We start from the raw sequence: 17,770 nt of genomic DNA, 5'->3' as shown, positions 1-17,770 counted from the left end.
TATTTGACATTGTCCATTCTTATATTCACTCCTTTCAGCTTCCAAATTTGACAACCTCTCTCTCTTTTATTTGTTCCTCATTTCCCATTTTGAAACAAAAATAAAATCTCTTTTGTGATAATTGATGGGACAACAATCGTTGATCTACAGCTTTGTAGCTCGTGGTACGTTGATTATTGCAGAGCACAGTGATTTCACAGGAAACTTCACAACCATAGCTTTCCAGTGTCTACAAAAACTTCCTTCTTCTAATAACAACTTTACTTACAACTGTGATGGACATACCTTCACCTTCCTCGTCCATCATGGATTCAGTAATAATTTCTTTCTTCTTTTTTCTTTTCAATAATATAATATGAAATTTATGATTTTAATTTGTTCGTTCATCTATATTGTTTTGTAGCTTTTTGTGTAGTGGCAGTTGAGTCTGTTGGTAGGCAAATTCCGATAGCTTTTCTTGAACGTATTAAGGAAGATTTTATCACAAGATATGGTGGAGGAAAAGCTACAACAGCAACTGCTAAAAGTCTTAACAAAGAATTTGGGTACTAAATTTGTTTTTCTTTTTTATAAAAAATTTGGGTATTTACTGCCTACTTACTTAATACCTGGTTTATTTTGAGAATATATATATATATATATATATATATATATATATATATATATATATATATATTTCTTTTTTTAAAATTTGTGTTAAATTTATTTGCTAACAATGACATAAATGATGGTTTATTTGAAGTGAATAATTGTCTATTTATCACAAAATAATGAAAATGTCAAACAAATATTTTATTATTTTTGGAAATATATTTTATTAACATTTTATGTTCTAAGAGTCTCTCATTAAAGTTTTCATTTCATAATAATTTATATTTATACGTTTTAGACCAAAGTTGAAGGAGCATATGCAGTATTGTGTGGATCATCCAGAGGAAGTTAGCAAATTTGCTAAAGTGAAAGCTCAAGTTTCTGAAGTCAAAGGAGTTATGCTGGAAAATATTGACAAGGTATTGCATTAATATATATATATATAGATAGATATAGATATAGAGAGCGTCAACAACACTCTTTTATTGAATGAAATACATATAGGTTCTACTACTTTAAAAACGAACCTCACATAAAGCGGTGAAACTCATATATATATTTTATCTAATAAGAGAGTGAATGACGTTAACACAAACTCTATATATATATGACACATATTTATTAACTTTTCAATTATGTAGCACCGATATTTTTATATGTTAGTGTCAGTGTTGTATCTCTGGTATAAATCTAGGTGTTTGTGCTTCGTAGATGTATAATGGTATGCAAAGTTCAGGAATTTAATTTGAAATTATGTGGCAAGGCATAAATTTTTTTTGAAAAAGCAAGTCATAATATTAATATATCTTTATGTGCAGGTTCTTGACAGGGGAGTGAAGATGGAGGATTTGGTGGATAAAACTGATAACCTTCGCTCTCAGGTTAGATGTGTGCTTGTTTTAATTGTTTGTTTTCAGTCACATATGAGCAAAGGTTATATACATGTGAAATTGAAGCAGGAGATTATTGTAGAGCATATTTTGTATTACATTAATATATATATATATATATATATATATATCAAAGATAATAATATCAACATATTAAATATCAATTAAGTAATATATAACGAGGTCACATATGAAATTATTTTATGAATTGAAATGGTATATGGTTTTGCAGGCACAAGATTTCAGGCATAATGGAACCCAATTGAGGAGAAAGATGTGGTATCAGAACATGAAGATCAAACTAATAGTTCTTGCTATCATAATTGCATTGATTCTCATTATAGTTCTTTCTGTGTGCCATGGCTTCAGCTGTTGAGTATTCTCTTTATATAGAATTGTCACTACATTGGATTATTTTGTAATATAATAAATAATATAGTCTCATAAAATGAACTTTATGATTTGTTTATTAGACATTCAATTGCTTCATGTAAAAAAAGGTTAGGAAGGGAAATAAATAAGGTGTGATAGGATGCATGCCTTTTTCATTTTTATATTGTTCCTCTATAAACTGGATTAATTGTTTAATTTATGGAATTGTATAGCATGTTGGATATCATTTTGTTGTAGAATTAATTGGGACTCTTTATAATGCATATAAGGATTGTTTGTGTTTTTATCCATTATTTTATTTTACTTTTTTATTTCCAAGGTGTTCATTTTTCAATTTATTTTCAAGGTGTTCACGATTTATTAGATTGGTGTGTTTCTTTTTTTTTTTTTTGAAGTAACATTTTTCAACATATGATCACACGTATATAAAAACATTTATTTTTGTATTTTTATTTTTTATTATCTTCTTTCTCCTCTCTTAGAGGGAGAAAGAAGGAGACATAGAGATAATTAAATTAAATGAATTTTAATAACAAAAATTTGTTATATTTATATTTATATTTGTTTTCCTCTATTCAGTCAAATCAAAGATTTATTAAGTAAATAATATTTGAGTTTTTTCTTTTTTTTATATTTTAAATTGAAGCAAATATTATAAAATAAACACAATAAACTAATAGAATGCAGATAGACGTAAGAACGGGCCCAAAAATTGAAATTAGTGGAAGCAGGTTCGTATTCTATATAATATTTATATGTTAAATATATCAATGCTAAGTGATAAAACAATGATATATTTGGTATAGTAGTTAAATCAACTTGATTTAAGTTCATAAAAAAATGATATACACTATCATTAGGCAAAAATTAGAGCCTACAAAAACTATGCTATTTTATACCTAAAAAATTTGATGACATCTAAATATCTGCTAATTATGTTTATATAGTATGATTTTTCATTTTCAAATGTCTTTTTCTAATATATGAGATCAAACAATTATTCAATAATTTATATATTTTTTCATTAAGAAACACTTCCTAATGAACCATTACTACATATGATTCACATAATGTCATAATTTTTAAGACATGAATCATTACTACATTTTTTTCATTAAGAAACACTTCCGAATGAACCATTTCCTACCATCACATATACTTCAAAAGTACACATCTGAAAAAATATATAAGTTTTTTGCCTTACAAATATGTACTTTCGAATGAAGATGTTTTTTTAAGAGCATAGGAGTTCAAAAGAACTCTCTAACTCTTCTCCTAGGCCTCACCCTTCGTCTCAACCACGCCACCCCAACCATCGGCCGGGTGGCAAAACTGCATTGCCTTTGCCAATTTGGTTTATAGGGTTTTAATTGATCTAATATACATTTAACCTTGGACAAGCAAATTCGACTCTAAGTGGGACTACCATTTTTTTTCCTTTAAAATGAAGTGTTGGGAGCATCTTATTCCATGCATCCTCTCAATTACAAAAAACAAGTGTATAGAATGAAAGAAAAGATGATTAAAAAATTTGAGGATAATGAATATGAACATCCATACACCTTGTGTACACTTCCAGAGAAAAAAATAGTAACATGATTGGTTGAGAGGTACACTTCCAAATTATTATTTTCAGAGAGGTACATTTCTTGTTATTAGTCTGACTCCACAAAATCCAGATGAAGCAAATTGTCAAGACAATTATAATCTAAATATTTAAAATACAAAAATCTAGTCACATTTTATTACAGAACATGCTTCTTCACTAAAGGACTCTCACATATTGCTGATTTGCATCATGCAACCCTCTCATCTTATTCCATGCATCCTCTCAATTACAAAAAACAAGTGTATAGAATGAAAGAAAAGATGATTAAAAAATTTGAGGATAATGAATATGAACATCCATACACCTTGTGTACACTTCTAGAGAAAAAAATAGTAACATGATTGGTTGAGAGGTACACTTCCAAATTATTATTTTCAGAGAGGTACATTTCTTGTTATTAGTCTGACTCCACAAAATCCAGATGAAGCAAATTGTCAAGACAATTATAATCTAAATATTTAAAATACAAAAATCTAGTCACATTTTATTACAGAACATGCTTCTTCACTAAAGGACTCTCACATATTGCTGATTTGCATCATGCAACCCCGGTGCCCCTGTTTCATCAGACAAATTAAACTGTTATTTCACCTTATTATTAAAATAGTGTCACAAACATATGATACAATCATATTCATGGCTTAGTAAAAATATTATTACAACCCTGGTATGCTTTGCGAGTCACTAAGAATGAAAGCAATTGTTTCCAACAATAGCAAGCACACGCATTTGAGACGTTAAATGGGAATATATACTTCCTCTAGATCTAAGGAAACAAGAGGTAAAGGTTTAACTGGCCATCATATGTATGGAAGGAACTTCTAGTCATTTGTTTAGGATTAGAAGAGGGACAACAAAAATTGAAAACACAAACAAAAACCAAACAGAATCTTATGGTCTGTTTACTTTCTCAAAATATTTTGCTTTATTTTCTAAAATGTATGTTCATTTTTATTTGTTAACAACGGGATATAAGACTCGTGTAGTGAACAACTGTGATACAAAAACGATGGAAGTCAAGCTACAAAGAATATATTTTTAGAAATAATGAACATGAAAAGTAAACAGACCCTTAGAAATTCTAGTAGTTGCTCATCTCAATTTAGGCCATCCAATACTTCCAAGGGAATAGAATTTGGTTTGGAGAATGTGGGGCAGTCGAGTGTCAACAAAACTATAAATGTAGAGGGGACTAAATGCGGAGGTGGACAAGTGAACATACAGAAAATAAAAGATTAGGAACCAATGTGATCAAGAGAAGTATGGAATACAACTTATTGAGGAAAAGATTATGCAAACTCGCCTACAGTAGCTTGCTCACATGAGAAGAAAACCAACAGAGCATGAACAGATAGTTAAATAAAGAGTTGTCAAATATCGACCATGGTGGCACCGTGGCTGATTTTTTGACAACTACCATGACCAATTAGTGGAGGATGGCAGCACCATGGCATTTTATGGTGGTTGAGAATGACCGGCTTTTAGCTTTCTGCCATGGTCCCCTATCCGCAATCGATAACACTCGTCAAATAGAAGGCAGTATGATTAGAAGGGTAGAAAGAAGCTAGGATATAAATAGGAAAAACCATTAGAAAGGATCATTAAAATTGGTTTTTGATCGAACCCGATAATACTCAAATGACTTGTGCAGCTAATCCATACAAATAAAACAAAACGTGGCTGTAATTTTTGTATTGCTCCTGCACCACTAACAGAATTATCATGGGGAAGCCCTGTGACTGTTGCATTATTTGAGAGCATTAAAGATAACTACTTTTCATTGATAAAATACATCCCAACACAGAAATGGTCCCTGTTCAACTGAAATTTCCTTCATGAAGACCTACTACTATGAGCTAATATGTTTCAAAATGTGTTGCAGATTCCATTTATATTTTCTATTTTAATAGTGCAGATTTTCTGTTTTAATATTTGATATGTTTTGTTTTTATTTCCCTAAATCTCTCCTTAATTCAAGGAGGAGAGTTTCCTGTATTCTCTCTATTTAAACTAGTTAACACCAAATAATAAAGTAGAACAATATTTTATCACTTTCTTCTACATGGTTATCACAAGCCCAGATTAGGGCTCATAGCGCCGTTTCCAGCGCAGGTCTGCCACGCACTGCCTTCCTGGCCGCCGTTTTTTTTCTTCCAGTTTATAGATCTGCTCTTCCTCTTTTTGTTGGTGTGGTCAAAATACGGATGGGAGATAATTTTTTTGTGGTGTTTTTTGGACATCCGAGATTCGTTCTTGATTGAAAGTGATCTCATCTAGCTGTTATTTTTTCCAGTGCTCTATGCAGAATTTTGTGACACTAGTTTCGGCATCACTTGTTTTGGAAACTTCAGTGAAGGTAAGAAGTCTGACAGACTTTGGTGTTAGTACTGCAAACGCGGATGACATACACGTGAAACCTGTTGGAAACTCAATGGCAAGCCCCTGAATTGGAAGGAGAAAAGTGGAGGTGAGGGTTGTGCATTCCAAACAAGTAATTCTGCTCAAGATCTCTCATCTCTTCCACTCACGGCGGAACAATTAGAAACACTTAACAAAATTCTCGAACCTCAAACACCTGGTAATTCTGTAGCCCAAATATTAAATTCTGCCCTTCTTAGTTTCAGTCCTAGCCGTACTTGGATAGTAGATTCAGGTGCAACTGATCACATGACAGGTGATTCTACTCTTTTTTCTTCATATACTCCATGTGCAAGTAACTACAAAATAAAAATAGCTGATGGTTCTCTTTCGGCCATTGCAGGAAAAGGTTCTATTGTGGTATCCCCAATGCTAATCCTTAAAGATGTCCTACACGTTCCAAACTTATCTTGTAGTTTTATTGTCTATCAGCAAACTGGTTCAGGATAAAAACTATCAAGCTAATTTCTCTCACTCTCACTGTGTCTTTCAGGATTTGAACTCGGGGAAGAAGATTGGTTGTGCTAGCGAGAGTAGAAGACTCTACTACTTTGACATTGGATCACAACAATCTTCAAAACCAAAAGTTCCTCATTTGAATCCTTTTTTGTTTCTAACAACAATAACAATAACAATAACAATAACAATAACAATAACAATAACAATAACAATAACAATAACAATAACAATAACAATAACAATAACAATAACAATAACAATAACAATAACAATAACAATAACAATAACAATAACAATAACAATAACAATAACAATAACAATAACAATAACAATAACAATAACAATAACAATAACAATAACAATAACAATAACAATAACAATAACAATAACAATAACAATAACAATAACAATAACAATAACAATAACAATAACAATAACAATAACAATAACAATAACAATAACAATAACAATAACAATAACAATAACAATAACAATAACAATAACAATAACAATAACAATAACAATAACAATAACAATAACAATAACAATAACAATAACAATAACAATAACAATAACAATAACAATAACAATAACAATAACAATAACAATAACAATAACAATAACAATAATAATAACAATAATAATAATAATAATAATAATAATAATAATAATAATAATGATATTATGTTATGACATTTACGGCTAGGCCATCCAAGTTTTCGTTATTTACAACATTTGTTTCCTAAGCTATTTCGTAATAAAGATTTTTCTTTGCTTAACTCTAAAGCATGTGAATTTGCAAAACATCACTGTTCTAATTTTCCAAAACAGCCATATAAGCCATCAAAACCGTTTTCTGTTATTCACAGCAATGTTTGAGGCTCTAACCAAACAAGTACATTCTATCACAAAGAATGGTTTATCATTTTCATAGATGACCACACTAGATTGTGTTGGGTATACTTGTTAAAGGGGAAATCCGATGCTTGTGAGGCTGTAAAGGACTTTTTTAAAAGGTGCAAAATCAATTTCAAACAAACGTTCAAGTCTTTAAAAGTGATAATGCCAAAGAATATTTTAACTCTGAATTGGGTGAGTATTTTCTTGAAAATGGATCATACATCATAGTTCTTGTCCTAACACACCCCAACAAAATGGGGTTGCTGAAAAGAAAAACAGACACTTATTAGAGGTGGCTCGAGCCTTGCTTTTCTCAAGTAAAGTATCAAATTATTTGTGAGGAGAAGCTGTTTCAACTGCTGCTTATTTGATTAATAGGATGCCATCAAAAGTCCTTTACTTTCAAACCCCACTTCAAATTTTCAAAGAATGTTTTCCTTTTGCTCGTGTTTCAAATGATTTGAATTTAAAATCTTTTGGGTCCACAGCCTTTCTTCATGAACACAAGAACCCCACAATCTTTTGTCACCATGGATGTTACTGTTTTTGAAAACACAGCTTTCTTTGATGACCCTCATCTTCAAGGAGGAACTCAAAGGAAGATTCATCTGAAACGTTTTTTACAACTGAAGACATAATCGTGTCTGATAACATGCTTTAATCACAAAGTTCTAAGACTTATGCTTTTGCACCAATAGAAAATGGCCAAGATTCATTAACTGAGCCCACTCTTGCTATGAGTGAGGAACCAGGTGAATTTGTGCCTACATTTTCTCATGAAAAGAATGATGAAAACCTTGAAAATGGTAAACCAATTGAAATGCCAACACATGATAAGTCATGTAAAGTAAATAGGTTCAAAAACGTGACTTGGTAAGGAACAGTTTTTGTGAGGAAGAACCGTGATGAGTCCACATCTCAAAATTGCCATGAGTCTGATGAACCAAGGGGGAATCATCCTACTGAAACTGAAAAAGGTAAAACTCTCTCTGATACTACTCTTAAATACACTAACCTTGATATTCTTATAGCTTTTAGGAAACCTGATAGGTCTTATACTATGCACCCTGTGTCTAAATTTGCATCGTATTCAAACTTGTCTTCATCTTTTGCTGCCTTTACCTCTAAATTATCTAGTGTAGAGATTCCAAAAAATGTATTGGAAGCTCTAGAAGTTCCAAACTGGAGGGCAGCTGTCCTCAAGGAGAGGAGAGCTCATGAGAAGAACAAAACTTGGAATGTTATGACACTACCGGAAGGCAAAAAGACCGTAGGATGTAAGTGAGTGTTTACTGTGACGTATAATTTTGATGGCTCAGTTGAAAGATATAAGGCTCGTATAGAACTAGAAACCCTCAAATTCATCCCTAAATACAACTTGCATCCAAATTTAAGGATTTGAATAAATCAATTTACAATATTAACACATCTCAAAATGCTACACTCTTCAGTTCAGCATTGTATACTATAAATAAACTACACAAAATACAAGAAAACTCATTCTAAAACCTAATGGATATTCAGAAAAAACATAAGTCACACATTATTTCAGAAGAAAACAGAAAGATTACAGCAGCATTAGTGATTAAATCCACAACAACAACTTGACAGACCAAGGATGAGGTGACAGAAACAGAACTACCTACCCAAACTAGCAATATGTAATTAAAAATATTCACAGTACAGATCTAAATTAGAACAACACCATATTCCTCACTACATATAAAAAAACATTTTGAGCAAATCACTCTTTAAAATTGTAGGACGTTGTCAATTTAATCTTTGATATTATTATATTTCAATATTAAGAGTTTAGTTCCATGAGACTGAATAACATGGCCTGGCCTGAAACAAAGTAAACTCACTTTGCTTAACACATAAATAATCCCTGAATTTAGAAATCTTCAATCATATTAGTCTTTTCACACCTGTCAATTTAATCCCTGAAATTACCTAGCCAGAGACTATTGTGATTGAGAGTTTTCAAATTCAGGGATCCCTAAGGTCCCGTTTACTTTGTGGAAACATTTTGTGTTTCTATTTTCTAAAACATGTGTTCATTTTACCTTGATGTAAGACTCTTTATGTGAAACATTGTCAAAGAGAGAAGACGAAATGTTACATAATGAAGATGTATTTCTGGAAATAATGAAAACGCTTTTTTGACATTTTCATCGTTTCTAGAAATGTAGACAACTGTTCATTTTACAAAGTTTCTTTACCTTGTTATCAACCAGTAAAATTTACATAAAATTAGGAAATGAAAACAGAAAATGTTTTTACAAAGTAAATGGCTTAAGGTTCGTTTACTTTGTGAAAACTTTTGTTGTTTTCATTTCCTAAAATGTTTGTTCGTTTTACTTTGATGAGAGACTCTTTAAGTAAATCATTGTCATAGAGATAAGATGAAATGCTAGTAAATGAAGATGCATTTCTGGTAATAACGAAAACAAATTTTTTTTGACACTTTCATTGTTTCTAGAAATGTAGACAATGGCTCATTTCAAAATCTCTTAAATATTACCTCATTACTGAGTAAAATTAATACAAATTTTAAGATATGAAATCAGAACATACTTTCACAAAGTAAACAACCCCTAAAATTTTGTTAACTTCAAGACAGTTTGGATCCACGTTGGTTTTGCAAATCTCAGAGTCCCAATGGTAGTGTGTCATAATTTCCATTAGGCCACAAATACTAGCTTATGGGTGGCCCTGCGGTATCACCATAATTTTCTAAAAATCCAAACATAGACTAAGTTGACATCACCCTATAATTTCAAAAAGTGTAAATACTCAATGAACCCTAAAATTGTAAATCTATACAAACCTAATCCCTTATATAACCAATATTCCAAAAGGATCCATGTAATTATCTAAATCGGATATTTACTCATTTACTTAACTAAATTAGTGATTCACTCTAACATTTTCAATTAACTCATAATCCTCTAGTATGAATCCACTCCTCTCCAACAAAAAAACAGAAAATTAAATAAACTAAACAACAAAATAAAACTGAAAAACAACAAACAAAAATGAATTATATAGCACAATAATAAAATCAAAGAATTCGTATTGAAGAAATGATTTACCTAATTGGAGGTGGCGGGGGCGTGTTTTTCGGCGTAATTAGGGGGAGAGTAGACGAGAGCAGCCACCATGGCACCTGGTAACACACCATAACTCGCTAAAGCTGCCACTTTGGTAATCACTGCCTTTCCCTTCATGAACGCCATAGTCGAAACTTCTCAGACTCGGATAGATCGCGTTTTGCGTTTTGATGGTTGAACACCGAATTATGAAGAACAGGAATGAGATTTTCAATAGAATAGAAAATCATATATTCTTGTACAAACAAATAAAATAATCATATATTTTATTGGGCCTTAAACTTGTACAAAGCAAAGGAATTGCTTTTCGCACCCAATATTTTATGTTATATACCCATCCTTTTCTCTTTTTTTTCTTTCTCTTTCAAAATATATTTTATTTAAAAGTTTATTTCTAGAATTTAGTTAGTAAAAAAAAACATTCTAGAATATAGTAGCAAGTGTTTTTTTAACTAATTGATTGGATTCAATTTGTTATTGAGCTTTAGTCCAAATTAATTCAAATTAGTGTTCGTGCAGGGAAATAAAAAAATTTATTATTTTAATATAAATTAGAAAATATTGTAATAGTAGTATTTTATTAAGGACTAATTCTCATTTTATTCTCTTTATTTTTATTCATTTATTAAATTGGTTCTACTATTTTAAAAGTTAATAATTTTGATATCATTTTCAAATTTTTGAACCAAAACTTTAATGATTTGACATATTTTAAATTATGTGGCATATGATTCCATGACATAGAACCATATAGATACACTAATTATTCATAATTTATTAATTAAATTATAAATAAAAATAAAATAAAAATTAAAAATCAAAGTTGAAAGTTAAGTTTTTATGAATTTTATTGGATTTTTGTGGGTATTAATTATTCTACATTATCGTATTATATGTCATTTTATTTAAAATTTCTCACATTTCTATTTTTCAGTTAAAAAATCATAATGAAAGACCAAAACTGACATATTTTCAAATAAGGAGATCGATTTCGTGAATTGATAAAATTATGAGAACTAAAACTGCAATTAAGTCTAATATTATTATAGAGTATATAGATATGTATTGATAGTGTAAAATAGTTTGACGTCGATATTTAGTTAAAGTTATTTATTTAGACATTTAATATTAATAATAATTAATAATTTAAAAAATTGACATTGTAATACTTGGTCCAATTTATTTAAATTAGAGATGGGCAAAGTTCAGTTCTAAACTAGAACCATTTGAAAATTGAACCGAATTAATTTTCAGTTTAAAAAAAAACCTTGAACTGTTTTATAAATTGATGAACCGATTTATTATTTTGAACTGAAATAAATCGATTTAATTTAGTTTTTTTGTTTATATAGACCAAATTTTACATAATTACCCTTAATTACCTCTAAAAAATAAATTTGGTTTAAGTTTTTTGAAATAAAAACCAGTTCGGTTCAATTTTTTCGAATTGAAAACCGGTTCGGTTTTTTCAAACTAAAAACCAGTTTGGTTCAGTTCTAGTTTTAAAAAATCAGTTCGAAAACAGTTCGGTTTTAAATTTTTATAAATCAGTTCAGTTTAAAAACAGTTCGGTTCTAAATTTTTATAAATCAGTTCAGTTTAAAAACAGTTTGGTTCTAAATTTTTATAAATCGGTTCAGTTTAAAAACAGTTCGGTTCAATTCTGTTTTGCAGTTTGGTTCAGCTTTTGGTTTTTTTGAACACCCATAATTTAAATGACCTATAAGAAAGAATAATTATCGCCGCCTTGTGTAACCCTAAACATAGTAGAAGTAACTCTATGGTAGGAACAGGTTAACATTCATGCGATTTTATAAGTGTCAATCACTCGTCTCATATGCCACATTATTTAAAAATGTTACATCGCTAATTTTTACTTAAAAAAGTTATAATAAATGACTAAAACAATCATATTTTAAAATAGAGAGACCAATTTCGTGAATTAAAAAAAAAACTCAAAGTGTAATTAAACCTAAAAAAAATACATTGATTTGTATTATAATGTGAAATTTTATATATTTGTATATAAATAAAAAAAAAATTGAAACTAACATAACAAAAAAGTTAGGATGTTTACAATGTGTCAAACTGAATTTCAGTTTCTAATATGAAATAAGTGAACTTCATTAGTTATTTACATTCTCTAAAACATGATTATGTAATATGATCTACGTTGTTCAAAACTTATACATGATTATCACAATTTTTTAAATTGATTGAAATATGTTTAATTTTAAATTTAGAGTTTGATTGCTATTGACCTTTGTACATATAAATGAAATATTACTTTAAATATGAATGGCATTTTTTATTTTATCACAACGATGCATACCACCCGAATATGCATTCATAATTTTCAGTACAATAACGCTATTTTCTTAGTGATGAATTGTATGTAAATTTAATAAATGAGAATAAAGTGTTAAATTAGTAAGAAAGTAATGCAATTTAAATTATTAGTGTATTAATATTTTTATTGATATGTTGGATACATAAATTTAAAACTAACTTATAAAAAAACATATAGTTTTAAACAAAACATAATATTGATTAAATATAAAGAACATAAAAATAATAAAACACTAAACTAAAGATAAAATGAAAATAAATGTTTCATAATGAATTGTAGTGATTAAATGATATTTGTGTTTTTTTTCTCATTTTGAACTCTTTTACAAAAAGTTTGAAATGCTTTCAAAGAACCATCTTTATGTTTTTCTCCCAAACTTGTAGTTTTGATATGATTAAAGAGATCAATGTGAAGTAGTTCAAGAGGTTTTTGAGTTGAAACAAAATCCTCCGAATAAAAGCTACTCTTGACTTGTTTTCCTTTAGTACAAGATTCACATATTTTATCTTTGTCAAAACAAATTTTTGGTAGTCCTCTATAAAGATCAAGTTTGGATAACTATGAGATTATTTTCATGCTTAGATGCCCAACACATTTTTTCCACACCCATTTATCTTTATCAATGGACATAAATCATGATTCAATGGTAAATTCTTCTAAATATACTACATGGTAATTTTTCTTTCTAGATCCAAAGAAAAAGATTTTTCCAAAAGACGTTTGCTTGACTTCACATATGTTCGGTTTAAAATATTTTCAGAGAAAAATATTTTTCTTTCTGGATCCACTATCTCATAATTGACTTATGCTTAGTAGGCTATGTTTTAAACCTTCAACGTATTTAACATTAGCTATTTTTGCATAATTACCTTTACTTGTAATACCTTTTCCTTTAATTTGTGCTTAACCATTATTTTTCTAAAGTTACATATCCTCCATCCTTCTTAACAGATGAGAGAAAACATTGTCTATTTTCTATCATATATCTCGAATAACCATTGTTCATGTACCATGCTCTTTTCTTGACATTTTGAGAACTAACATGCGTTAGAGTTTGATAAGTTGATAGATACTCATACAACCTTGGGTCGTTGAGAATTAGTTTTTTCTTTAAAGATTACTTTTCTCTTAAGATAGCAATTTGTTTCAGAATGACCAATCTTTAAATAGTAAGAACACTTTTTTTCTTTTTTTCTTGGAGAATGTTATGATATATGGCCATAATGTTCTTTCCTTTTCGAAGATCAACCTGCTTTGATTTTATCACCATTTTTATTATGAAAACATGTAGAATCCAGATGTCCAAGCTTGTTATAGTAAGAACATTTTATTTTGCATTTTTCTTCTCTTTTTTATGTTACAAAAATGTTTTCATAAAATTTTTTCTTTTGAGATTTGTCAAAACCAAGTACAACTTTTTGTAAAATTCCTACTTGTGATCCCATGATTTTTTGAAATGTTTCAATGGACGTTATAAAATTTAGTAAATATTTTTTTTAGGTTTTCAACTTTTATTTTGAGCAGAACACTCTCCTTTTGGATTGCAGAATGCTCTTAGTGGTTTCATTTAAAATCTTTTATTTTTCAAATAGTTTAAAGTAAGAGTCCTACAAGCTTTGAATGAATTTTCAAAATTTACCATTCATAGCTAGGTCCTTTTTTTTTCTTTTTTTTTTCTTTTCTTTTCCTTTATGAAGTTGCACTCTTAATGAATCAAATTTTGAACAAGGAAGTTTGAAACACATAAAAGATCATCAAATTCTTTTTCCATTTGTTCACATAAAGAACAATAATCAAAGACAATTAACTCATCAATTTATGAGTTTCCCATTAAGCACATATTGGCCTTTTCATTATATTATGTGTTTGATTCTTTAGAATCATCCCATGTGGTCATCCTAGATTTTTTCTTGAATGGAAATTTTCTTGGCGCCTTTTTGTTTGAAAGGCATTTAGTTTTACAATGTCCTAGCTTGTTGCACCCATAACAAGTAACTTGACTCATGTCTATCTAAATTTTAGAATTTTCACTTTTGTTAGAATTTTCCCTTTTCTCCAGCTTCTTCTTGACCAATTTCTTTCTCTTTTGATTCCTCTTAATCATCCTTTTGTAAGGATGAACCTTCTTGAGAGTTTTGTGATGATTTCAAAGCTATTGTTTTACCTTTCATTGTTGATTTGTCTTGTTGAAGTAGTACTTTATTAACTCTCAAGGTTCCAATTAGTTCTTCTAATTCGAGTGTCTCAAGATTTTTTGCTTGACTTATGGTTGTGAACATTGGTCTTCATATGGTAGGATTTGCCAAGAAAGCGCATTTCATTCACTATAGTTGTAAATCTTGGAATACATTTCATCGATAGTTTCTTTTTCATTCATCTCAAATAGTTCAAATTTTCGCACACCAGTATCAATCCTTGTTTCTTTGACATGCTTGTTCCTTAGTGTATTCAACATTTTCTTGGTAGTGTCATATTAATCAACTCTTTCATTTTTCTCTCTGCTTAAAGCACAAGATAGAAATAATTGAGCTTTAGAGTTTAGAAGTACCCTTTCTTTGTCTTTTGCTGTCCAAATTGCCTCATTCTTTTCAACAGATATTGGATCACTTTGATCTACTCTTGGTACAAAGTTTTCATATTTTATGATACGCCACATTCTTGTATCTTGAGATTTAAGGAATATTTGCATCTTTCCTTTCCTGAAGTAGTAGCTTGTACCCTTAAAATAAGGTGGGCTATTTGATAATCCTCTTTCAACAATATACTTGATTTTTGACATTGTTAGTTCTTCTTGAATCTTTTCCTCTAACACTTGTTAGGTGCCTCTCCTTAGAAACAAAGCTCTGATACCAATTGAAGTAGAAATATCAATCACAAGAAATGGCAGTTTTAGTTGTGATCCCTTTTAAAATTTAACTCACGCACTTAAATTTTAATTAAGTAAATAACAATCTTGGTTGAAATAAGTTAATCTCCAAAACATTTTGGATGTGTTAGTTTAAATAAACATAATTTTGTTTTTATGAAAGTAAAATGTGATTAGTGAGTGCAACATAAATTAAGAGAATGGATAAGAGGATAAACACAAAGATGTATCTAGGTTCACTAAAGGTGAGCTACGTCTAGTCATCACAATCTGTGAGATTTTCCACTTATGTGCTCTACCTTCTTGATCACACTTTGATCAATCATAACATTCACCTCGAAAGGAATTTCTATAGTCGCCTTTTAATCCAAAAAGGGTTTTTACAAGTACCTTTCAAACTAGAAAGAATTTTTACAAAACACTCAATCTAATGCAAAAGATATACTTGAGTTGCAAAATGATGTGTATAATAAAAAGTGTTTGAGATGGAAATACTTCTCACCTCTTGTTTGAGATTGATTAATAACAATAACTTAGTAAAATGATCCACAAATATAATTAGAGAACTAGAGTTTTGCTTAAAAGAAGAGCTTTTGAACTTTAGCTTTGAATGATCAAGTGTAGATTAACTTCTTTAGAAACCCTTGCATTTGTCTTCTGATTGATCTTCATTTGATAGATGAAGAGATGCTTGAAAACTCAGCTAAAATTACAAAATGATGTGTATAATAAAAAGTGTTTGAGATGTAAATACTTCTCACCTTTTGTTTGAGATTGATTAATAACAATAACTCAGTAAAATGATCCACAAATATAATCAGAGAACTAGAGTTTTGCTTAAAAAAAGAGCTTTTGAACTTGAGCTTTGAATGATCAAGTGTAGATTAATTTATTTAGAAACTCTTGCATTTGTCTTCTGATTGATCTTCATTTGATAGATGAAGAGAGGCTTGAAAACTCATTTAAAGTTGAATATAATCGTTAGACACATTAGCCAAGTGTTAGAATACACAGCCGTAGCCGTCTTTCTCTCCTCCAAATATAAAAGTTGTTTCACATTTTGGGGTTAATTTTACAATTGGTATTCGAATACACAACCATAGCCGTCTTTCTCTCCTCCAAAAATCTCATCAATCTTCCTTCCCAAAAGTTACCCAATCAACCCACCTTGCAAACAAAATCAATTTCTACTCAAATCGTTCATTCAAAATCAGATTTCTCAAATATGTCAAAAATTTCCTCTCAAACCCATTTTTCACCAAACTGTCAAAACTTCCTTTCTCAACATCGACGCACGCAAACGAGGACCAATAACGAAGCATGCAGCAATAGGTCCCTCAAGAAAGCGCACAAAGAATCCAAACATCACGGATTTATCCCGGCTTCTACACACATCGGAAGAAATTGACCGGTTTCGCACACTATACTCTGACAAGAGACTCATCATTACAAAATATGGTACTTTGAATTCTTTCTCTGCCTTTCAATTTCTTGAGCTACTCAAAGCCCAACATGTTGAATAATTTATTGGTTACAAAGGTCTTGTCTATCCTGATTTAGTTAGGGTTTTCTATTGTAATCTCACCCAAGATGGAAATGTGCTAGTGTCTCGAGTCAAGGGAAAAACCATTCGGTTAAACACCAAAACCATTGGGGAAATCTTGAACATTCCCTTTGGAGGTCAAAATTTTTGTCCCAACAACTTGTGTGAATGGGCTGGTATGTATAAATATGATGCTTATGTTTCCTTATGTCAGTATGACAAACGCACTATGGAGCAGAAAATGACTCAGGCTGGTTCAAAATATGCGCATCAGCGGTATGGAGTTGAGAATCTTACCGTTGATTATCTCCTTCTGCACTATTTTCTCAATTACATTTTGGTTCCAAAGGTTGGCAATTACTCCCAAATTTCGGAGTTTGAGTTATAGATCATGAACTTTATGTATGAAGGATGTCCACTAAACTGGGCATACTTTGTTAAATCTGTAATGTTTGGGTCCAAAGAAGCAAATGGCTTACCATATGCTAAAGAAGTTTCTCGGATTTTGGAACACTTTGGGGGGGATTTCTCTGACGAAGTCATGTATACACCCACAAAGGAAATCATGTTGGACTTGGGCGTCCTGCCTAGCATGAGGATAGTAAGGAATGAGCAGCTTCAATCATATGTGCATAAAA

At 30.2% G+C, this 17,770-nt stretch overlaps 2 protein-coding genes across 2 annotated transcripts; one reads left to right on the top strand and one right to left on the bottom strand.

Moving 5' to 3' along the window:
- Positions 1–2,160, top strand: LOC101493559 (vesicle-associated membrane protein 721-like). The gene is made up of 5 exons (XM_004506531.4): positions 1–314; positions 404–545; positions 890–1,010; positions 1,410–1,472; positions 1,714–2,160. The coding sequence occupies exons 1-5, from the start codon at positions 125–127 to the stop codon at positions 1,855–1,857; spliced, it is 660 nt and encodes a 219-aa protein (XP_004506588.1). The 5' UTR covers positions 1–124; the 3' UTR covers positions 1,858–2,160.
- Positions 2,161–15,196: 13,036 nt separating this feature from the next.
- LOC140920715 (uncharacterized) lies at positions 15,197–15,502 on the bottom strand. The gene has a single exon (XM_073369531.1). It carries the CDS (start codon positions 15,500–15,502, stop codon positions 15,197–15,199), a length of 306 nt encoding a protein of 101 aa, XP_073225632.1.
- Positions 15,503–17,770: the final 2,268 nt, after the last annotated feature.

Source organism: Cicer arietinum, chromosome 6 (assembly GCF_000331145.2).
Source record: "Cicer arietinum cultivar CDC Frontier isolate Library 1 chromosome 6, Cicar.CDCFrontier_v2.0, whole genome shotgun sequence".
NCBI classification, from domain to species: domain Eukaryota; kingdom Viridiplantae; phylum Streptophyta; class Magnoliopsida; order Fabales; family Fabaceae; genus Cicer; species Cicer arietinum.
This window is presented reverse-complemented; position numbering and strand designations above follow the sequence as displayed.